This window comes from Marmota monax, unplaced genomic scaffold (genome assembly GCF_021218885.2).
Source record: "Marmota monax isolate L192 unplaced genomic scaffold, Marmota_monax_Labrador192_F-V1.1 WCK01_AAM20220418_F8-fsc00193, whole genome shotgun sequence".
In the NCBI taxonomy this organism is placed as follows: Eukaryota; Metazoa; Chordata; class Mammalia; order Rodentia; family Sciuridae; genus Marmota; species Marmota monax.
Genome location: NW_026695203.1, coordinates 2,648,393 through 2,671,841, shown reverse-complemented (window position 1 = coordinate 2,671,841; position 23,449 = coordinate 2,648,393). Strand labels below are relative to the sequence as shown.

The 23,449-nt window shown below is 49.0% G+C and overlaps 1 protein-coding gene across 2 annotated transcripts; it reads left to right on the top strand.

Moving 5' to 3' along the window:
- The first annotated feature begins 8 nt into the window (after window positions 1–8).
- On the top strand, window positions 9–21,578 carry Pdia4 (protein disulfide isomerase family A member 4). 2 transcript variants are annotated; one of them, XM_046429764.2, is made up of 10 exons: window positions 9–273; window positions 7,538–7,715; window positions 8,858–9,063; window positions 10,683–10,821; window positions 12,614–12,750; window positions 12,940–13,098; window positions 14,403–14,554; window positions 16,654–16,810; window positions 17,274–17,507; window positions 19,023–21,578. In XM_046429764.2, exons 1-10 carry the CDS (start codon window positions 186–188, stop codon window positions 19,436–19,438), a joined length of 1,866 nt encoding a protein of 621 aa, XP_046285720.1. In that variant the 5' UTR covers window positions 9–185; the 3' UTR covers window positions 19,439–21,578. The 2 variants fall into 2 exon arrangements, with proteins under 2 accessions (XP_046285720.1, XP_046285719.1); XM_046429763.2 differs by having other exon boundaries at window positions 17–273; window positions 12,628–12,833.
- The last annotated feature ends 1,871 nt before the right edge of the window (window positions 21,579–23,449 follow it).

The following is a 23,449-nucleotide window of genomic DNA, read 5'->3' as shown; positions in this document are numbered from 1 at the left end:
CAGCGAGGGGCCCTGCCTGCGCGTCCGGCCGCGCGCGGGGATTGGCCTACCGACGGCTTCCCCGCCCCCGGTCATTTGCCTGGGAGGACTTCCTGGAGTGTTTTCTGCGCTCCTCTGTCGTTGGGCAAGTCTGGGAGTGCTCCACGGCTGCCGGCGCCTGGAGGCCGCGCTCCGCTGCTGCCGCCATGAGGCTCCGAAAAGCCTGCGTGCTCGTCTTGCTCTTGGCTCTGGCGCAGCTGCTGGCCGCGGCCAGCGCCGAGGGAACGGACGAAGGTGAGCGGGGGCCTGGCTGGGGAGGGCTTCGGGCGTCCGCGAGGCTGGAAGCCGTGGGAGCCCGGGTTGTAAGACCTGGTGGCCCGTCGGGCTTCGCGCAGGTTCCTGCAGATCTAGGGACGCCGTCGCTCGCTGTGCGGACTTGCTGGGCTTTCAGGGGAAGGAAAGGGGTGTTGGACGGCTTTGGGGATCTCTTAGTGGAGACGACCAAGAGGCCGAGGCTCGGGGCCCACGAGCTCCGACTCACTAGAAGTCCCTGCCACCCGAGTCTGGGACGCAGAACGGGGTACAGACAGGCTTCTTTGCAAGGCTCCTTCGTTTTCATTCTCAGATTTTCTTAGGTCCAAGCTGATTGTCTTCTGCCCTGAAAGGAGGATTGTGGAACTTAGTAAAACTTCCAGACGCACACGCCCAGAGATTGTGAGGGAAGAAGGGGGTCCACAGTGTCCAAACAGGTTTTAGAGAAGATGCGAGGGCGGGAGGACGCTCGTGGGAGCTCGCAGGGGCAGCCGCGGGCAGCAGGCATCTTCTTTAAAAATGTTCTCTGTAGATTTGGAAATAATTAATGCACGGGTTCTGGTTTGAAGGTGAAAGGGAGGTTTGCGTCTTCCGTATAAAGAGGAGACCTCATCTCTCTTCTCAGCATTTATTCAGCACCCAGTATGTGCCGGTCTGTGTTGGAGGAGTCAAGCTTGGGTTGTGTGGTCCCCACCCTGGAAACCCGCACTCTGCTAGGGACAGGGTACAGAGCCTCATCATGTTCCTGCATTTTTCTTTGAAATCAGCTACCTGCAAACATAAGAGAGCTTTGAAAATTAAGAAGTACTCGTTACAGTTGCAATTCCTAGAGAGCTGGGCATTTAGTATTGGTCTTAACCTTCTTCCTTTGTGTCCTTTTTCCTTACCACTAGCTTTTTACCTGCTAAGTTTATTCCAATATAAATAACCCCGCTTTTCCAATATTAGTGTGTTGGGGAAACGTGAACTTTAGACTTTTTCAAATAAATTGAGTAACTTCTGTGTGGGTCAGATTCAGAAGTCTTTGCCCAGTAGAAAAGGAAGTAAAACCCAGACTCAGTGGGAAAAAAACACCTGCTGAAAGGAACCAGGAATCAGTACTGCCTACAGGTGTCTTGGCACCTTTATCCAAATCACTTGGGTGCTTATTTAAATACAAAGTGGGGTTAGGCCCTTGAGTCTGTATTTTAAACAAGTTTTTTACTTTTCATAGGCAGAGTAAATTTTGCATTTGGATACTTTTGGGAACCTAGCTGGAAAGTACAGTAGCATTGTCTATATTTCGATCCACTGATTTTGGGGGGATTCTTGAGAGGCTCAGGAGAGTGGCACACTTGTGTGGACTTCAAGGACTTTGGGGACCATCAAGTTTATACTGTGGGTTGTAAATCACTAGTGCTGTATTGTCCCTGGGAAGCAGTTGCTTCTGGAGTGAGCCAGGGTATCTCTGGGGTATCCTGATCAAGGGCATATCCTTCTGGCTTTCTCCTTGACTCCCTCTTATCCCTGAGGGCATCACTAGCCCTTAATTTTCATAGCCTTTCACATATGACTTAGTCAACAGATTTATTGAACCCAGGGGTGCTTTACCACTGAGCTACAATTCCCATTCCTTTTTTTATTTTGAGACAGAATCTCACTAAGTTGCTGAGGCTGGCCTTGAATTTGTAATCCTCCTGTCTCAGCCTCCCAGATCACTGCAATTATAGCCATGCACCACTATGCCAGGCTCGAAATCTTTAGGCCTTTCTTTGGTTTCTCTCACATTTTAGATTCATCAGCACAGTGATATCTGGGCACCTAAATGTCCCATCCCCCAGTGTGGTTGCTAAGTAGACTTAAGCCATCTGGTCTAAGCCTCAGGTGCCAGGGCTTTCCATGTTTTGGATTAGAAGTTGCCTGGACTTTTCCAGCTAAAATAATGGTGCATGCCTGTAATCCCAACGACTCCGGAGGCTGAGTCGGAGGATTAAAAGTTTGAGGCAAACCTCAGCAATTTAGTGAGACTGTCCCAAAATGAGGAATAAAAAGAACTAAGGATGTATGTAGTTCAGTGGTGTTACGGTTTGGATGTGAGGTGTCTCCCAAGAGCTCAAGTATGAGACAATGCAAGAAGGTTCAGAGGAGAGATGATTGGGTTGTAAGAATCTGAACCCAGTAACTCAGTGACTTAATCCCCTGATAGGGATTAGCTGAGAGGTAACTTGGAGGTGGGTAGGGTGTGGCTGTGGGGTATATATTTGTATCTGGGGAGCGGATTTTCTCTCTGCTTCCTGATCACCTTGATGTGAGCTGCTTCCCTCAGCCACACTCTCCATTATGTCCTGCTTCACCTCGAGCCCTGAGGAATGGAGCTGTCCTGTGGATTGAGACCTCTAAAGCCGTGACCCCACAAAAAAGTGGAAGACCAGAATGGTCTCACCTTAAACTTTGTATATTGGGAAGAAACTTTTAAAGAGTTTGGCACAGTGCCTGGCACATAGTTAATATCAGTGATAATGATTTGATCCCTATTCTGATAACAACTTTGTCTTTTTCTTGTTCACCATAAACCGTTAAGTGTTGGCTTAATGGTCGTTTGTGCAGCTATTACAGGGGTGCCCCTGGTGGAAACTGGAATTGGCCAGCTGAGGAGGTAGAGTGAGGGCATCCTTGTGGTCGCTGCCTGCATCTGGGCTGGACAGAGGAGGGGTGCAAAGTTGTCCTCAGGTGTGTTTGGTAGGAGTCAAAGGGGATTTCAGCCACCTGGTTGGACCCCGCCCCCCCTCCCGTTTCAGGAGTGGCTTTCTCCTGTAGGGTGAGCGAGGTGGACATGAATGTAGGAGGCTTCATTTACCTCATGCTAGGAGACTACTTCAGGTGGTGCTGGAATGTTTCAATGGGTGTTCTATCTTAGAATGTCCAAATTTAAAAGTGAAGTCCAGTGAAAAGTAGTGTCCCCATTAGGATATGATGTGTCTAGCTTGCAGGGATACGTAGATTTCTAGTAGACAGGTGTTTTAGTCAGCTTATTTGTTGCTGTAACTAAAAGACCCCATAAGAACAATTTTAGAGGAAGAAAAGTTTATTTGGGGGCTCACTGTTTCAGAGGTCTCAGTCCATAGATAGCAGGCTCCATTCCTCGGGGCTGGAGGTGAGGCAGAACATCATGGAGGAAGAGGATGGCAAAGGAAAGCTGCTCACATGATGATCAGGAAACGGAGGTTTCACTCACCAGATATGTACACAAGATATGCTGGACCCTGTGACCTACCTGTTCCAGCCACACCCTACCTGCCTTCAGTTAACCACTTAGTTAATTCCGTTAGGGGATCAGTTCATTGGTTGGGTTAAGACTCGAAACCTCCATACATTGTCTCACATGTGAGCTTTTGGGGGACACTTCACATCCAAACCATAGCATTCCACCCCTGGCCCCCAAAATCTCATGCCCATCTCACAGTGCAGAATAATTTAGTTCAGAGTCTGAAGACTGTCTGAGACTTGGGGCAAACTCACATTATGAGCTCCTGTAAAGATCAAAGAAAGTGTACAAATATCCAATATATAAAGGTACAGAGTAAACATTTCCATTCAGAAAAATAGTACAGATAGAGCCAAAGACCGAAGTCCAGCTGGGCAAACAAGTTCTGTAGTTCCATGTCCGGCATCTAGAGCACATGGCAGTGTGATGTTTTCTCCAAAGGGCTTGTGTGGCTCCTCCCCTGTGGATGTACTGGTTGCTGTCCACATCCCTTTCTGTTGGCTTGCTTCTGCTGGATTCTTGCAGCTTTCCTTGGCAGACAGACTACGTTACTGGCATTTCTTAATCTTGGGGTTTCCACTGGAGCTTCAGCTTCTTCCTCACAACTCCACACTTTGACTTCTCAGGGGATGTCCGTAGGGACTCTGACCCTGCTGCACTTTACCTGGCCTCCCAGGCATTCCTTTGAAATCTTGGTGGAAGCCTCCGTGACCCCCTAACTCTAGTATCCTGCGTTCCTGAAGAACCAGCACCACATGATTGATGCCGAGGTCTGCTGCCATCTGGAGCAGTGGTAAAGCCTTCGGGGACTCTGAGTGCAGCATCCTCTGGGTGGCTGAGCACATTAACAAAACTTCCTTGGCCCACTTGTGCAAATAAGGTGCCCCATTCGTCAAGATAGAATTTTTACTTAATATTCGCTTAAATCTGAGATGGATGTGGTCTTGCCAATTCCTGAGATGCCCTCAAACCATCTTTCTTATGGTCTCTGGGCAGTCTCTAGCATTTCTTTAGTCGCAATAATGTCTTTATTAACTGCAACTTTCTTAGCTCCAGTTTTACTCCCACCTTTCAAATCCAAGTTTTAAAATTTCTGCTCTGCTTTCTGCTCCTTAATATAATAAACTTGGGTAAAAGCCACCAGCAATATCCATGCCACCATTTGAATGCTATGCTGTCTAGAAACTTCGTCCTCCACATTAAGAAGTCTGTTGCTTTTAAAATCGGCCTCACAGAACAAAATGTGGACAACTTCTTAGCCAGAACATAATAGGAATGTCCTCTGGTTCAAGTTCCAATAGAGTTCTTTTCCTCTGAAACCTCAGATCTACTTACAGGCTGGGGATGTGGCAAGTGGTAGCATGCTTGCCTGGCATGCGTGCGGCCCAGGTTTGATCCTCAGCACCACATGCAAACAAAGATATGTCCGCCGAAAAAAACTAAAAAATAAATATTAAAATTCTCTCTCTCTCTCTCTTAAAAAAAAAAGAGTTTGACTAAAATTGAAACGGGTTCACTTGATGCTTTGAAACTTACATATATATATATATTTTTAAATCCACTTACAACATTCTAAAGCTTTGCTAGCTTGCATGACTAACCTTTCCAAAATTCCTCCCACAAATTCCAAAAATCTCCAAAAGCTTCTAAACCACAAGGTCAGGTTATATGACCCCACTTTTGGTACCAATTTTTGTTTTAGTCAGCTTTTTTGTTGCTATAACTAAAGGAACCAATAAGAACAATTTTACAGGAGGAAAAGTATTTGGGGGCTCAGAGTTTCAGAGGTCTTAGTCCATGGACAGTAGGCTGCATTCCTTGGGCTTGAGGTAATACAAAACATCATGGAGGAAGATTGTGGCGAAGGGAAGCAGCTCACATGTTGATCAGAAAGCAGAAAGAGAGGTCTTCACTTGCAAGATACAAATATATACCCCAAAGCTAAGCCCTCAATGCCCACCTCCTCCAGCTATACCCTACCATTTCAGTTACCACTCATTTAATCCCTGTCAGGGGACTTTTCACTGCTTGGGTTAAGTCTCTCACAACTCAGTCATTTCTCCTCTAAACCTTCATGCATTGTCTCACACATGAGCTTTTGGGGGACATTTCACATCCAAACCATAACAATGGGATCATAGAGCCAGGGACTGGTGGTGTAGCTCAGTGGTAGAGCACCTGTATGGGACACCCTGGGTTCTCTGTTTCTGGGCCTTTCTCAATTTGCAGAGAAATCAACTCTGGGGTTTTGTGGGAGGAATGGAAAGAAGGTCATGCCTTAATGCAGTAGAGAGTGCTTAATTATGTAGGGAATGTTCTATCACTTTGTTATCCTTTAAAAGGAAAATACAGTTCATTTTTTTGAATGTTAAACAGATTGCCTCCTGGGAACGGGCTGACTCATTTAATCAGGATCCTCTCATTAGGAGTGCTGAGTCTACTTCAGGCTTTTCTTGCTTTCTTCAGAGCATAGCAAGAAAACACCTTTGCACATCCTTTTTGTAAAATCACCCTGAAAAGATTAGCCTTTGTGATTGTGTTTTAGGTGCCCTCACCATACGCTTGAATCTTCCCTTCCACCTGTGTAACTGACTGAGCAGACTCTGCAGTTCTGCTTCCTGTCCTCTGAGGCTCCTAGCCTGAGGAGGAGGAAGTTCCCTAATGCCTTCTCTCCAGTCTTCTCTTCTGCAAGCTAGTAAATTCCATTCTGTGACTGGGCTGAGCAGCCAGGCAGTGGGGCTGGGATGGTGCCCACTGGGCAGAGAAGCTCCAGAACATCCCTGCAGATTGGTAGTTTTGTGCGTTTTTTAAACCCAGGGATGCTTTACCACAAGCTATATCCCTAGTCTGTCTGCCTTTCTTTTAGACAGGGTCTCATCTGCCATCCTCCTGCTCAACCTCCTGAGTAGCTGGGATTACACCATGTACCAGCTAGATTATAGATTTTAATAATGAAGAGAGCTATACCCCCATTCTCCAGAACATCTGAGTATGCTGGGAAGCAAGGTATTATGGGCCATGTGGGAGCAGCGAGTGCATGGCCCCACTGTCCCAGCTGCAGATCCAACACTGGCTTAGCAGAGGCCACAGGTCCCAGGAGTCTCAGTCCCTTGACAGTTTTCAGGCCCCGAGTGCACCCTCAGCCCCAAGTAGCTAGCAGTGTTGATTGAGCTCCTGAGAAGTAACTCCAGAAAAGCATTGGCCTCTAGAAATATTCTGGCCTTGGAGTAGTGAAATTATTGTGCTTGTTGCACTCAGTTCCATTTGCTGCTATGAAAAGCTGGTCAATTAGAACTGGGGGAACTGGGGTTGTAGCTCAGGGGCAGAGCACTTGCCTAGATGTGTGAGGCACTGGGTTCAACCCTTAGCACTGCATAAAAATAAATAAAAGCATGCTATCCTTCTACAATTACAAAAAAATTTAAAAAAATCAAAAAACAACTGGAGTTTCACAAACACTTGGATCTGTTCTGTAGTTTGGCAAAAAATCAAACTTGACAGGTTCTACTCAGTTTCCTGCATTCCAAGAAGAAAACTTTGCTTCTAAGCAGAGGTGTAATTTGTTGTCTGACTGAGGTAAAATGTCACCCTTTTCAGAAACAGAACTAATCCTCCAGGGTGAAAAGTCAAGAAGGAGTCCCTATTTCCCATTTCTACTATTTTGGGGGCCAGGCAGGTAACTCGTTCACGGGAGGTTACATCAAGGCCCTGTTGGTGGAAAGCAGAGCAAGGCAGAGGGCTTTGCATTTGGAGGGGGCTCATCCTGCCAGCCAAGCCTTTCTGAGGCATTTGCTCTTTAAATAATAATAATAAATAATAATAATAATTATTATTATTATTGGCATCTAAAGTGGCCACATAGTGTGCAGACCCAGAGCAGAATTGCTGGGGTGAGGAGGTTCTGGCTGCACAGGACTCATGATACATTTGGAGGTTTTGGGGGTTCTAAGAAAGTTTAAAAAAAAAAAGTCATCAGTTTCTTCACCAGTATTTTCCACTCAGATGCTTCTGAAAGAGAAGATGCTATTGAGGATGAAGAGGAGGAGGAGGAGGAGGAGGAGGAGGAGGAAGAAGACTTGGAAGTTAAGGAAGAAAATGGTGTCTTGGTCCTGAATGATGCAAATTTTGATAACTTTGTGGCTGATAAAGACACGGTGCTGCTGGAGTTCTACGCGCCATGGTAAGGACCTGCGTTCCGGTTCCCACCGCTAGTCGGCCTCAGTGCAGACCTCCCCTCACTGCTGTCCAGACCCCAGGCTCCCTTCTGGCAGTTGGCATTGAGCCGCCTCATGGCAGCCTCAGGGAAGGCAGGCTCTGCGGGGTTCTGGTGGCTGCCCTAAGTTCGGGCTGTTGGCCTGTAGGACTCGTGGTTTACTTTTTAATGGACACAGGCACCCCGTTTCCTTTCTCGTCTCACCCCTCCTAGTGCTGTACCTGCTGGCTCTCATCTTCCTTCTCTAAGTCAGGTAGCCTCTGGAAAATCCTACCTTATTCTCAGTGTGTGTCTTCAGGGATTCTGACTTCACAGACCGCCTGAAAGGGATCACTGGCCCAAACTTTGAGAGACTTTTACAGTTGTCCTTTGGACTCCAAGGGGACTAATCTAGCCTCCACCGTCCCTCACAGACACCAAAATACACAGATGCTCCGGTTCCTTATACGAAGTGGTGTGACTGTGTGTGATTCTGCATATCCTCTTGTATTTCGGGGTTGTTTTGTGTGTGGTACTAGGGATGGAACCCAGGGCCTCACACATTGCTAACCAAGTATTCTACCACTGAGCTACACCCGGCCTTTTTTATTTTATTTTTGAGAGTCTAAGATGCCTAGGCTGGCCTTTGACCTTTGATCCTGCTTCACCTCTTGAGTAGCTGGGATCACAGGTGTGTACATCATCTGAAGATTATTTACAATACTTACAATACGTAACACAAAATAAGTGCTATGTCAGTAGTTGTTCCGCTGCACTGTTCAGGGAATAGTGACAAGAAGACAAGTCTGTGTGTTCAGTACAGATGCAGTAGTTTTTGTTGTTGTTGATCCACAGTTGGCTGAATTCATGGGTGTGCACCATGTGGATGTGGAGAGCTGACTGTAAACAGAAGGGATCATTTGGGTTGAGAGTACTTGCCAAGGCAGAGCTGGAATTCAAACCTAGATCTGCTTGACTTAAAGCCTCTTTTGCCTCCCCATGGTGTTATGTGGAGTCATTCTTCTTAACTGCAGATATTTCCTTAGCCCCCCTTTGTGTATGTGTATGATGTTGGATTGCATCTGCATGGTGCAGTAACCTGTTTCTCCTTCCCTCAATCTAATCCTTAGGTGTGGGCATTGCAAGCAGTTTGCTCCGGAATATGAAAAGATTGCTAGTACCTTGAAGAGTAATGATCCTCCCATTGCAGTTGCTAAGATCGATGCCACCTCAGCATCCATGCTGGCTAGCAGGTTTGATGTGAGTGGTTATCCGACCATCAAGATTCTGAAGAAGGGCCAGGCTGTGGACTATGATGGCTCCCGGACCCACGAAGGTGAGCTAGTACTAAGCACAGTGAGGGGAGCAGACACTTGGGTGGTCACAAGGGAGGAAGGGCAAGTGTCCTGGGACTGGCTCCCCCAGGAGCACCAGCCTGCTGGAGTGTTTGGGGTAAGTAAGGTTGGTGGGAGAGGTGTTTTCATATTCCAAATCATGGCAGCCAAGATCTGGAGCGGGAACATTAGAAATGACACCAGAGGCCCCAATCCCAGTGGTGTTTCAGAGCAGTGGTCCTTGGTATGTAGCATGCATCTGGAGGGCTGGCTCGGACAGGTGGCTGGCCCCAGCCTGAATTTCTGATTTGGTAAGGCTCAAGGTAGGCCAAGTAACTGGCACTTCTTAGGAGCGTCCAGGGAGGGCTTCACAGGCTGTGGTGCAAAGCCATGCACAGAGAGTGCAGTTCCAGGAGTCTGCAACAGCATCTGCATTCAGACCTGTTGGGTTCCTGCTTGCTCACATGAGGCACCACAGAAGTTTTATTAGATGAATAAACAGATAAAAAATGTGGTTTCCTTAGCAGGGGCATACTAGTTTTTTTCTTTTTTTGTGATGGTGGTAGTACTAGGGATTGAACCCAGAAACATTCTTCCTCTGAATTACATCCTTAGCCCTTTTCAGCCAAATTGTTGTGATTACGTTTGTGCCACTGTACCCAGTGGCATATCTCTCTTGTAATCAGTTTTCTTTTTTTTTTTTTTTTTTAAAGAGAGAGAATTTTAATGTTTATTTTTTAATTATCGGCAGACACAACATCTTTCTTTGTACGTGGTGCTGAGGATCGAACCCGGGCCGCACGCATGCCAGGCGAGCGCGCTACCGCTTGAGCCACATCCCCAGCCCTTGTAATCAGTTTTCTAAAACAGTATGCTGCTGCATTTTCCATTCTGCATGTAGAATGGTGGAGAGAACATTGAAGGAGGTTCAGAGGTTTTTGATTTTTGTGATACAGAGGATGGAACCCAAGGCTTTGCAAATGCTAGACCCTCTAGACCCTCTGTTCTGCTCCTGGCAAGTTTTTTGTCAGGACATAGTCTTGTGACCAGCTGTAGCTGTTGACTACATTTCTGGGGAATGAAGCCACAAACAGCATTTTTTAAAAAGCCTTCTCAGGTGATGCCAGTATACCCTGAGCAGACAGGGGCTGTTGTTCCTTTTATATTTTTCTTGATTCTTGCAAACATTTTGGCATGCATGTAATATACTAGTGCTAGATATGTATGATTAAATACATATACAGCCTGTACATGTTAAGGGGATTTCCCAGAATTCTATTAATAAGCATATTTGACCAAAACCAGTTGGTACACAGTCCAGGAGAAAATGAGACCATACATCAAGTAGGTCTCCTGCCTTCTAGAGAAGGCTCGGGTCCGGTTTGTGGCAGTGGAAATGTCCCAGATGGTTGTTGGGAAAGACCCACTGACTTAACTGCATTCTCAAAACTGTGAAAGTGGCCCTGGCTAGAGATGCCATCAGAGTTCAGGAAGTCACACAATTCCTGCTCCCCTTGCCACTTACTCCTTCTCTACCTGCTTCTGGAGGGAGGTGAAGTAAGAACCTGCAGCTTGGGTCTCCATGTGCTCAGTCTTTTTCTTTTTGTTCCCCTTATTTCAGAAATTGTTGCCAAGGTCAGAGAAGTCTCCCAACCCAACTGGACACCTCCCCCAGAAGTCACACTTGTGTTGACCAAAGAGAACTTCGATGAAGTTGTGAATGATGCAGACATAATTCTGGTGGAGTTTTATGCCCCATGGTGAGATGGGGGTCTTCAGTTTCGTGCTACTAAGATGTTGATTATTCAACACCCTGCTGGGCTTGGGTGGAGGGTGCAGTGCAGGTGGAGGCCAAGGTACCAGGTATTCTGGAAGAGGGGAGTTCATAACGGTGCCACCGGGGGAGTGGGTGTGGAAGGAAACAGGTAATCAAGGAAAGAGATACCAGAAAGAAAGTGGGGGAGAGTTCAGGCAGCAGATCAGTGAGGTTCCCAAAAGCTTGTGGACCAAAGTGGCTGCTGTCATCAGGCTTCATGGGGGTGGGGAAGGGGCGTGACCAATTATAAGGATATCCCAGGAGATAGGATGGGGCGACAAAGTGGACAGAGCAAATCGGAAGGAAGACTTTTCAAAGGCGAATGAGTGTTCCTGCAAGAGGGCCATTGGCCTTCTCAGGAGGTGACCTGAGGCACTTGGTGAGTTTGTCATGGGTCAATCAGTGCTTCTGATTCTTGAGCAGTTCCAACAGTTGTCAGGACATGTCCTGTGGATCAGGGTAGAGGCCAATAAATGACAAATCAGGCAAACCAAGAAGAGTGGCCTCAAGTGGCTGTTCTGTGGATGAGTTCCAGGGAGTTGATGGGGAGAGGAAGTGTGTGTGCCTAGAATCAGGCAGGCGGAGGCTGTGCCTGGTGCACAGTGAAGGGCCAGGGCTCCCAAGCCTAAATTGAGGCTTTCTGGGTTCTGTAGGAAAAATCACTGCACCTAGTCATGGGATGTGCAAATGAAGTGAGAAGACAGAGGAAAACAAATTGGGAAGAAGGGAAGAAATGCCTTGGTTGGTGAGCAGGCAGGCGGTGACCTCCCCCTTAACCCTCCAGTGATGCTGGGAGATGCTGGCCCTTGTCCTGCTACAAAAGCGGCCCTGGCTTGGTGGTTGGGGAGTGGGAAGAGGAAGAGCAACAGGACATTACACCTATGGGTTGTTTTAGGGATTCTGATTTGCAGACATTCAGGAGCCAGGTGCAGCAGACCGTTGCCCGTGCTGGGTGTATGTGGTGCGGTTTGTTTGGTTTTTGATACCTTGGAAGACATTTATCCTTCTACTTGCAAATAGTTTCCATGTTGCAGGGGCAATCCTTCAGGTTTTTTGGGTGTCCTAAAGGCCAGGGCAAGACAGTGTTTAACTGAGGATTGAGAGCCTGTGACACATGAGGCCCTGGCCACGCAGGTGTTGGCAGGTCATGTGGTGTAGACGGGCTGAGTTTTGCACAGCAGCCTGGGTTCCTCTGACTCACGCCTGTCTTCTCCTGCCCTGGTTTGCTTGTGCAAGTGCAGGCTGGTCACACTCTTCATCCTTTCCATGTCTCTGTGATGTCGTTACCTCGTCCTACTCTTAGGGGCTCCTGTCTGATTCCTCCATGTACCTCACGCCCCAGCTCAGCTGTCATGACCTCTGTGAAGCCTTCCCCGACTTTATCCTTCCCAGCTCCCCAACCAAGAATATTCTCTCCCTTCTTAGGACATTGTCTGTCTCGGCCTTTCCTGTGGATCTTGCCTACTCCATGCAGATGCTCCTACCTGCACTCTTACACGTGGGTTCATGTGTGTATGAACATGCCCTTGTGCACACTCTGGTGCACAGATGCCATGTAGGAAGCTCACATCTTCACCTCCTGGTTTCTTCCAGGGCCCTGGCTCAGTGCCCACACCTAGGAGATATTCTGAGGTTTACTGGATGCACCTGAGTTGCTTGGGTACACTGGATTAGTTTCTGCACCTCATTTAGCTGGGAGATGAGTCCACACTGGGACAGGCCCCTGATAGAACTGACTTCCCCTTGGCAGGTGTGGACACTGCAAGAAACTTGCCCCTGAGTACGAGAAGGCCGCCAAGGAGCTCAGCAAGCGCTCCCCGCCAATTCCACTGGCAAAAGTTGATGCCACTGCAGAGACGGACCTGGCTAAGAGGTTTGATGTCTCTGGCTACCCTACCTTGAAAATTTTCCGCAAGGGAAGGCCTTTTGAGTACAATGGACCACGAGAGAAATATGGTACGGCCACGTCCTTTCCCCACCCCATGGTGGGGCGAGCCCCATAATAGGGGAGTAGTGTGGGCCACTCCAAAAGCCCCTCCTCAGGTGTGTGCTTTCTCCCCAGGGATTGTTGACTACATGATTGAGCAGTCCGGGCCTCCCTCCAAGGAGGTTCCAACCCTGAAGCAGGTCCAGGAGTTCTTGAAGGATGGGGACGATGTTGTCATCATTGGGGTCTTTCAGGGAGAAAGTGACCCAGCCTACCAGCAATATCAGGATGCTGGTAAGTACTGGCCCGCTGTGCTGAACAGCATGCATAAGCCCTTCCAGGAGATCGGGGCTATCAAAATGGGCAAAGTGTGTTTTTTACAAAACTCAAGGGTCATCACAAAGGAGATGGCTGGATGGTTGACTGGGGTAGCATATGTGGGAATGAACCTTCCACCTGGGGCTGGGTTGGTTGGCCTTCCTTGCACACGGATGGTAGGATCACATACTAAATGGGGGAAACTAGCTGCGCCATCATCCTCCTGGCCTCTGAGCAGAGGGGAGGGCACGTCATACTCATCCAAGTGTCTGCCTTCCCTCTTCCTTACCCTTCTGTAGGAGGGAAGGCTCTGACCATAAAGCGAGGGCCTCAGACCTGGGTTCAAGGCCTGGCTCTGCCAATTACTAACACTGTGGCCACAGGTCCAAGGCTGTCATCTTTACTACTCCCCCAGAGTTGTCAGATCAATTGGAAAAATGTAGATGAAGTGCTTTACAGAGTGCCTGGCAATACAAAGTGCGCCCCAGATGGCACCACAGGATAGTCTTGCTGTCCTGAGAAGTGAAATGATGGTGGACAGCTGTCAGCAGCCATGTTCTCTGAGGGTGGTGACAGGTGGCATCACCCCATCTTGAAATCCATTGTCTGCCGAGGCCCGGCTCCTGGTGCCTGGGGACCACATACTGGCCTTCCTCTCCATCCTTACTACTTTCCTGAGGCCTTCTCCCCTCCATATCCCAGGCAGCTTGGTTTTCTACTTCCAAGTGCTTATTATCATCTTTTTAAAATTCACAACTCACCATGGCACAGTAACAAGTATGCATACATTGAGTGGATTAATGTTGTAATAAAACTTACAGTAGAACTAAATTTGATTCATGTTTCCTCAGTCTTTATTGGTTAGGTAACCTTGCCATCCATTCTAGACTTGTCAATTAGGAAGAAACTTGCAGGGGGAACCCCAGCCTCCCCAGGGCTTTTGCTGAGTGTTAATAAACTGCATTCAGGCTGCAGCTCCCCATTTAGGAGGCTAGGGTGAAACCCCCACCAAGAACCCCAGGTGGAAACTCAGTGTAAGGTCCTAGGCATGTGTGATGCTGCACTGCACACAGATGTGACATGCTGTTGGCCTCAGTGCCGCTATGCTGCTCCTTGTCATGGATGGTGGGGTTTAAGCTCGGGTATTGTCCACACAGAATTTTTTGGTTTAGTCACGTTGTTTTTAGGGTGTTTGCTTTGGCTGGTATGGGTAACGAATTAAACCTCATTCATTTTAGCAGTTTAATAAATTGCATTTTATTGTATTGTTAATTTGTCAGCCAACAACCTGAGAGAAGATTACAAATTTCACCACACTTTCAGCACTGAAATAGCTAAGTTCCTGAAAGTTTCCCCGGGGAAGTTGGTCGTAATGCAGCCTGAGAAATTCCAGTCCAAGTATGAGCCCAGGAGCCACGTGATGGATGTGCAGGTGAGCAAGGGCTCTGCCTGGGCACCCAGCAGGCATGAGCATCTGGGGTTGGAAGCATGGCAGGAGTTTTGCCCTGTTCACTGCATCTGGAGTGCCTTTCCCAGCCCTCTCTTCCCACCCCACTGTTGGCCTGAAGGCACTGGTGGGAAACTCAGCCAGGTGGCTCAGGGACCAATTTTGCAGGAGGGGTGGGGCTGGGGCACCACATACCCGGCAGGTCGTAAGACCTAAGGCCCCAGTGAGGCTCCCTCTGCTTTTGCCAAAGCAGTTGTTCTCTCTATACCTCCTGGCAGGTAGGCTCTTGTCTCCTTTGGTGCCCATGTTATGGTGGGTTTGGTCTGGATGTGCTGGGGCAGAATTGAGCCTCATTTGCTGGGAGGTGGTTTGGGTACTGAGGCTGTAATGCCCAGTGGGCCCTTCCCCTTCCCTGGGTGGAGCTGGTCAACTTGGCACATGTATTACCTCTTTGCATGCTAATCTAACTAAAAAGTTTTTTACCATATAGTTCTGGGTGGCTTACCAGCTCAGGGTGAGCCTGGGTCCAGCTCGGCATTCCCCAGGTTTCTGCAGATAGATCTGGTTTGGAGAGGATGGCAGCTCTGAAGCTTTCAATTAGCAGAAACTGGCAAGCAGAGCACGTGCTCCTGCCCAGGGCCCACAGCAGCTGAAGTACAGCGAGATGGAGTGCAGGTGTCCTGGGCTGAGCTGGCCCCATGCACCTTTCTCATTAGGCTCTAGGCTCTCAGGTCCTGGAGGAGGAGATAGTGAGGCGAGGTGAGCGAGCATGTAGGGAGCAGCCACAAGACTGGGGGATAATGGATCCCAGAGAGGCTGCGACTGTCCTGAGTCTGTCTGGTTCCTCATACTCCCCTGTCCTCAGATCCCTTGGTCCCTTTCTTAGACTGCATGCCCACCCCATCCATTTCTCAACCCACATGAGGCTCAGGACCCTCTTCCCTGAACTTGGGACAGCTGCTGTGACTCCTCCCTCCCACTTCTCTTCCTTTCATCCAGAGACCTGCCCCCCATGGAAAGAGGGACCCTTATAGGGGACTGTGGACCCCAGGAATCAGGCATGTAGCCCTGTGTGGTCGTGCATGTTCCCAGGAAAGGGTCTTTAGCATTCAGTACATTCTTTAAGGGGTTCTTGACCCCAGAAAGCTTCATCAATGTGATTAGTCTGCTAAGCCTGTCCCTGCTGCTCTGCTCCTGGATCCCCTCCAGAGCACTCCTTTCCTGCTTTTCCAGCACATTTCACCCACTAAGGACACCTCCCTGGCCACCCCATCCAGGTGGGAATTGTGGGCCCATGGGGTTCACCCACCACTTCTGTCTGTACAACCTTGGGCAAACTGGTTGTGCCTCAGCTTCTCCAGCTATAAAGTAGACATGGCAGTGCCCACTTCTGTTTGTTGTGAGGGTGATGTCTATGAAGGGCCCAGTAAAGAGGTAAAGTCCTCACTGAGAACCTGGAGACACCCAGTCTGAGCTGTGTCTTCATTGCAACTGCCACTGTGCCCAGCTAGTCACAGATACCATGTAAATGTCATCAAGACATTCCACCTGGGAAACATCACAAGCCATCCTTAAAGGCCACAGTGCTGAGACTTCAAGAGCAGTCATCTGAGCCCATATGTGCTGAGCTGTCTGCAGGCACAATGTCCCAGAGAATAGGGGTAGTCTCAGCCGCTGAGCAACTCACCCCCACACAGCTTTGACTCCACATTCTAATCTGAGGTTACACCTTGCCAAATATAAGATGAATCTCATAGGCTCTTGTGAAGATAGTTGAGCTGAAGATGGAAAGTTCTGAACTATTCAGATCATGTTGGTGGCTGTTGTCATTGGAGAGCCACGCCTTTCTTGAAAAGTTCCTCACTGTGCCTGGCCTTGCCTGAGAAGTGCACGAGTATTGACAAGCAGGCAGTTACTGGGGTATGCTTGAATGGGGACAAACCCAGAGTGTTTGATCCAAGGACCACTGCCCCTCCCCATGCAGAAGCTCTTTAAGACAAACATCTGTTAGCAGTGACAGTAAAAGTATGCTATCTAATCCCTTTTTTGTTGGGCCACTCTTACCTGTGGCCTCTTCAAAACAGGGTTCCACCGAGGTGTCAGCCATCCAGGACCATGTGGTGAAGCACGCTTTGCCCTTGGTGGGCCATCGCAAGACCTCCAACGATGCCAAGCGGTACACCAAGCGCCCCCTGGTGGTTGTCTACTACAGCGTGGACTTCAGCTTTGATTACAGAGCTGGTGAGGGACCCGCCAGACCCATCCATCCGGAGCCATAGGGCTCACTCAGAATCCTGCCTTGGCCTGGGCCTCACAGGTTAATGGTGCACATGTAGTTTTTACTAAGGGCTTCAGTGTCTTCAGGGTCACTTTCCTTTTCCCTTATCTTTCTAGCAAGAAGGGAGCATAGTCGATTGGGGCCAGCACCCTCTTGGAGGTGAGGCTACAGTCAGGACTGGGCCACCTTGGCTCCAGACACTGCTGTGTCATCTGGGCACGGGTCTTCTGGGGCTTGCTGGGCTTGCAGCCCCCGACCACCTGCCCACAGTGGGGCTCTTTCAGGTTTGCCTTTGTCTCCAGTTGAGGTATATCTGGGGCTTGTGTGTTGTCAGAGTGTTAGTGACAGTCTTAAATGTCACCTCAGGCTCTGAGCTAGATATAGGTGCCCAGCCAGCCAATCAGCTCACAGCCTGGTCCATTTCAGCTACTCAGTTTTGGCGAAACAAAGTCCTGGAAGTGGCTAAGGACTTCCCTGAGTACACCTTTGCCATCGCTGATGAGGAGGACTATGCCACAGAGGTGAAGGACCTGGGGCTCAGCGAGAGTGGGGAGGACGTCAATGTGGCCATCCTGGATGAGAATGGGAAGAAGTTTGCCATGGAGCCAGAGGAGTTTGATTCTGACACCCTGCGGGAGTTTATCACCACTTTTAAAAAAGGTGAGCTGGGGCTGAGCTCTCCCCTCAGATGGAACACGGAACCTGGGCAGCCGTGGGGTGTCCGGTGCTGCATATGCGCAAGAGGCCAGGAGAGTCCACGGGCAGCCTCTGCCCACTCCGCTTCCCATTCCCAGTCCTGCTCACTCACTTCCTGACTTCCTTGTCTGGGGAAGGACCAGCTGTGACCTAAACAACAGGACACCAAGAATGCATAGAAGTTTTGGAACATTTGGGAGGGTTTGTTTTTGTTTTTGATTTTTTTCTTTTTTTTTTTTAAACTGGGGATTGTACCCAGGGGCTCCATACCACTGAGCTATATCCCCAGCCCTTTTTGTTTTGAGACAGGGCCTAGTTGCTGAGGCTGACCTCAAACTTGGGATCCTCCTGCCTCAGGCTTCCAAGTAGCTGGGATAACAAGAGTGTGTCACCATGCCTGGCAACAAGAGAACTTTATTTATTTGGCTGTACTGGCGGTGGAACCCAGGGCCTCATTCAGGCTAGGCAGGTGTTCTACCACTGAGACACATCCCCAGCCCTCTTCCATTGTTTGCTTTAGAAGCAAAAGCAAGATTACTTAGGGCTTACTTAGCATCAGCCTATAGAAGCTAAAAGTCAGGTTTTGAGCAGGGGTACGCAGAGGCAGCCCGGAAAGATGGATTCAGGTAATGCCTCTGGGGTTCAGAGCCTCTTTGTTGTCAGCCACTTGTTCTAATGAGCCTGGTTTTCCCTCCTGGACCTGGAGATGAGAGGCTAGAAACATCCGAATTCTTTTTTTCTGCTTTTTTTTTTTTTTTTAATCAGAAAAAGGATGGGCCTTGGAAATTTTAAGAGGCCTTTTCTAGAAAATCTTTTTTTTTTTTTAATATTTATTTTTTAGTTATAGTTGGACACAATATCTTTATTTAATTAATTTATTTATATGTGGTGCTGAGGATCGAACCCAGGGCCTCGCACATGCTAGGTGAGCACTCTACCACTGAGCCACAACCCCAGCCCCTCTAGAAATTTTTTAAAATAAGCTTTTGGATTTAGGAATAAGTTTCATGTGTGTGGAAAACCTAATTTGAAGTCTAAACGATGTTCTTGATTGATATGTTGAGTGAGTTGCCCAATCCCAGCCACAGGATGGTGGCTCACCAGGGAACCTGTCCACTTTCTCCATACTGTTCCCTGCGTGGCTTTCAGGTCCTCAGTGCCAGTGCTCTGTAGCTCCTCTGCACTGGGCAGCATCTCTGGATACTCTTAATGGATGAGGCCTGGTGGCCCATTAGGCCTGGGGTAGGGTGGACATGCACCTTCACTGGCTTTTTCTGGGACTAGGAGAATAAGAGATACGTGTTAACTATAGCAGTGCCCATTGCTGGCGTCAGGTTTGGGGGTTAGGTCCTCCTGTCCCTAGTAGTGTGACTTACCACCAGCAGTATTCACCCTTTCCTGCTCACTGAGCTGCCTGGCTGCTGGGTCCAGGGTCCTTCAGCACTGACGCCTTCTCCCCGGCTTGGCTTTCCTTGGCAGGGAAACTAAAGCCAGTCATCAAATCCCAGCCGGTGCCCAAGAACAACAAGGGGCCTGTCAGGGTGGTTGTTGGGAAGACCTTCGACAGCATCGTGATGGACCCCTCGAAGGACGTGCTCATCGAGTTCTACGCGCCCTGGTGTGGGCATTGCAAGCAGCTGGAGCCTGTCTACACTAGCCTGGCCAAGAAGTACAAGAACCAGAAGAACCTGGTCATCGCCAAAATGGACGCCACCTCCAATGACATCGCCAGTGACCGCTACAAGGTGGATGGCTTCCCCACCATCTACTTTGCTCCTGGAAAGGACAAAAAGAACCCAATTAAATTTGAGGGTGGAAACCGAGACCTGGAACATTTAAGCAAATTTATAGACAAACATACCACAAAATGGAGCAGGACCAAGGAAGACCTTTGAAGGCTGGAAGTCTGCAGAGGGTGGGAGGAGCCAGACACTGTAGTGGCCAGTGGCCACCGAGTAAGCCTTGAGGCCAAGGCCATCAATGTAATGGTGGTATCTCAACTTTTTCTTTTTTTTATTTTTTATACTTTGATATGTCACCTCGTGCTCAGAATACTGAATAGCCATGAATGCAGTAGCTTAGGCCAGATTTCTATGGAGGATACATCTATTTTTATCATTTGGGGTCTGATTTTTTTTTTTTTTTCTTTTTACTTTAACATTTTCTTGAAGCAGATAAGTTGAATCTCTGTGAGAATGTTTTCTTTTTTAATTTAAAGATTCAAAAAACTGCCAAATCATGTTGAGCTTGCCTTTTTCATGTTTGAGGAATTGTTAGTTTAAGATGTGACTGTTGGTGTGTTTTAGTTTTCTTCCTGTGTTGGCACAGAAGTGAGTGCTATCACCAAGCACTTGCCCAGAACGATGTTCCAGCCTGACCTCCAAGCAGCCTGCAGTCCAGCAAGGGTCACCTCGGACTGTACGGACATCGCCGTCCTACTGTCCCACCTTCTGTCACAGCCTGGGCCACGGGTGGAGGATCATGGCCCCATCCCCAGCTCAGACCCTCTGATGGAGCAGTAGTGTCCCCGGACACAAGACACTTTGAGGTTGTAGAAAAAGTAGGATATAGTCAGGTGGCACACACCTGTGATCCCAGCAACTCAGGAGGCTGAGGCAGTAGGATGGCAAGTTTAAGGCCAGTCTGGGTAACTCTGTGAGACTGTGTTTCAAAATAGAAAATTTTAAAAGGCCGGGGACAGAGGTGCTGGGGATATAGTGCAGTGTAAAGCACCTCTGGGTCCAGTCGCCAGGATCAAAAGAGAAATGGGGTTGGGATGCATAATGGGATTTAAAAATCACTAGAAATTAACTTGAATAACTCTGTTAGAAAATATCTTCTCTGTTCTGCAAGCATTAGGGTTGAATGGTTTGATGGAGCCTGCACCTGGTGGATGGGCTGTCCAGCCGAGTACATGTTATCTCACCTGACCCTCAAACCCCAAGGGGGCCACCCTGACCTAGGGCAAGAGGGTTCGTTGCTTAAAATAGGTGAGCAGTGGCAGATTGTCATGCTGGGGAGTGACAGGACAAGGAGGTGGCCCTGCATAGCTGAGTGGGGGCTGGGAAAGGAGAGGGTGCTCTCAGGCCTAGGGAGACTCTCCATCTCCCCACTCTCTCCCCTCTCCACCCTGGTGCTTACCTTCTGACTTTGACAGAAACTAGAGAGGCACCTCTCTGAGCAGTGACTGGGCTGATGGCAGGTGGAGGGCCGGGGCAGGAGGCAGGTCTCACAGGAAGCTGGGCTTTTTCAAGTTGTCTGTTGCTCAGTTGTTTGGCTGAGGCAAACTGGGCATGTGGATGGGCGTGGAGACTGTCCAGGTCTCCAGAGCCATGAGCCTGCTGCCCCGCTTTGCTCTGGGCTGGGCCTCCTCAGGGTTGTAGTACTGGCACAGAAGTGAGTGCCCAGAGACCTGTCCTTGGAGGGAAAGTCACTCGGCACTGTCCCAGGGGAGCAGAGTGGCTCCTGCCCTTGCAGGGCCCCCAACTTGTGCCAGCAGGAGGTGGCCTCTGCTCAGCTGAGGGCTGGGGGCCTTTCTGACATGGCTTAATCTGAAACTCAGCAATGATTGGCTGGAGCCAGGCAGAAAACAGGGCTAAGTCCTGGACCTCCACTTCAGACGACCAGTTGGTTTTCAGAAATGCAGCATTTCAGGCCAGCTGGTCCTACTGAACCAGTCTGTGTAGAAGATCCCAGGAGAGTCACATACGCACTGTATTCTAGAAACAGGAGTAAATCAGTGTTGTAGGCATAGGCAGACTACCAGGGCCGAGGGGGCAGGATCTCTAGGATTCTGAGGCTGATCAGATACTGAGGTTAGGTGAGTGGATCTGATAAGCCTGCCTTGAGTTGAGGTGGTTTGTTATTTAATTATGAAACTTTCAACATGAATCAGTTGGGTGCCTACTGGGTATGAGGGACAGGGCATCAATTGTTTACCAAAGCCTTAATCCCCGCTGGTTGTTGAGCTATGTGAATTAGGCTTCTCTGAGTTTATTTTCCCATCTGTGAAATAAAGCTACAACCTTCACAGAATATTTGTAAAGCTGAAGTAGATACATGTGCATGGGGCTTAGCGTGGTCCTGGTTATGTGGTACCCATGGGTGGAGCTGGCTCACGGTCACATGGAAGCTGCTGGGTCCCAGGCTTGGAGTTCCAGTCAAAGAAGGCACAATTCCTCTTGTAAATGGTTTTATTCTAACCTAGTATGTGCCGAGTTAGTGAAGTGAATCCCTTGCTTGGAGAGCACTGAGGCACAGAACATCAGACCGCAACCTGAAGCCCCGCAGAGCCCTGCACTGCCGCATCTGAAGGCTTCCCCCTGCTGCAGCTGCTCACTGCCGTCTCCTGCCTGCTCTGAGAGGCCAGCCTTGGCCACTGACCTAGCACTGCAGACACAAGGTACACAGAGGTGTATAAAAGGCAGATTCCTGATGCCAGCCCTGGCCTACTGAGTCATCCCACAGCCTCGGTTCGGGGCCCACTCCCAGACGCCCCCACATGTGGCCCCTGAAATGCAGGCAAACAGGTCTTGCTACCTTCACCCTGGAGAAATGGAAGAGGGCAGAGAAATTGATTCCCCCCAGACCACTGGTCTGTAAATTGGGAAGTCAGAACCAGAATTCTTTTCCCAGGACTGCATCTCCCTAAATGTGTGGCAGATATTGTGGTGTAAATGTCCTCAGCAAAGCTCATGTTGAAATTTCATCCTCGTGGCATACTAAGAGAGGGATCTCTAAGAAGTAAGTGATTGGGTCTTATTTCAAAGAGGAACTCTGAATCTGTTTTAAGGGACGTAAGGTAAAGCAGCGGCACTCACATTGTGCTAACTGCACCAGACAGAACTGGGAAGAAAGGGGAGAGGCAGGAGGACCCCTTGTGCTGGGCACATGGTCACTGAACACCTTTAAATGGATCACTGCCAAGACTGCAGGTCCTTGGGGAGTCCGGACTCGTCCTCTCCTCCCCACTGGCTGTGCACAAAACAAAATGAGCTTGGCTCCCCGGTTCAGGGTGTTCAGGTCTTAGGTTACCAAGAGGCTGGAGTGAAGTGGCGACTGCGCCTGGAGAAGGGATCAAGTGGGACTCAGGCTCGCCTCAGAGTTTTCTCATATGTATAAAAATACACTGTGGGCTCCTCTTAGGTGGAAAATGGAGGCCTTTGAATTCTCCCTCTCCCCTCTTGCTGCAGAAGCCTCCTACTTGGAGAGCAGAGATAGTTGAGGCTGCCTCGAGACTTAAGAGACCTTCAAGGCCAGAGTAACAGAAAAGGTAACAAGGAAAAACAAAAGGAAGTGCTGGTGACCAGGGGGCACCTGAGGTCCCACGTGCCCCCTAGAGGAGGCAGTGCTACCTGTGGGAATCTGGGCCTGTGGTCACATCTGATTTTTCAAGAAAAATCAGGCATTTTTATGGATGTCAACCAGATTACAAACACCAGATCAATTCAAATTGTTTTATCAACACTATGTGGTCCAGGGCTGGGGATGTAGCTCAGTTGGTAGAGTGCTTGTCCCATGGACAAGGCCACGGGTTCAATCCCCAGCACCACCAAAAAAACAAAACACACTATATGGTTCAGAGAGAAGGCATTTAAGGACTGCATTCAGCTGGAAACTTCTGACCTCAGCCAAATCCACACTCCCCCCCTCCTGCCCCCAGTGCTGTTTGATCACAAGGAACAAACCAAAGAGAGGATGCCCCGTGAGTGGCAAAGCCTTAGCAGTTGAGGCCTTCCCTTAGAGAGCTGGAGAGTTCTGCCTGGCCTTGGAATTTGGTGACTGTCAGGTCATTTGATGGCTTCCTGAGGACCTGGGCTGCTTCAATCACATCTGAACACAGGAATGGCTGCCTGGTCAGGCAGAGAGGCTCCATCTCTTGGTCACCTCAACACAGTGCCCAGTGG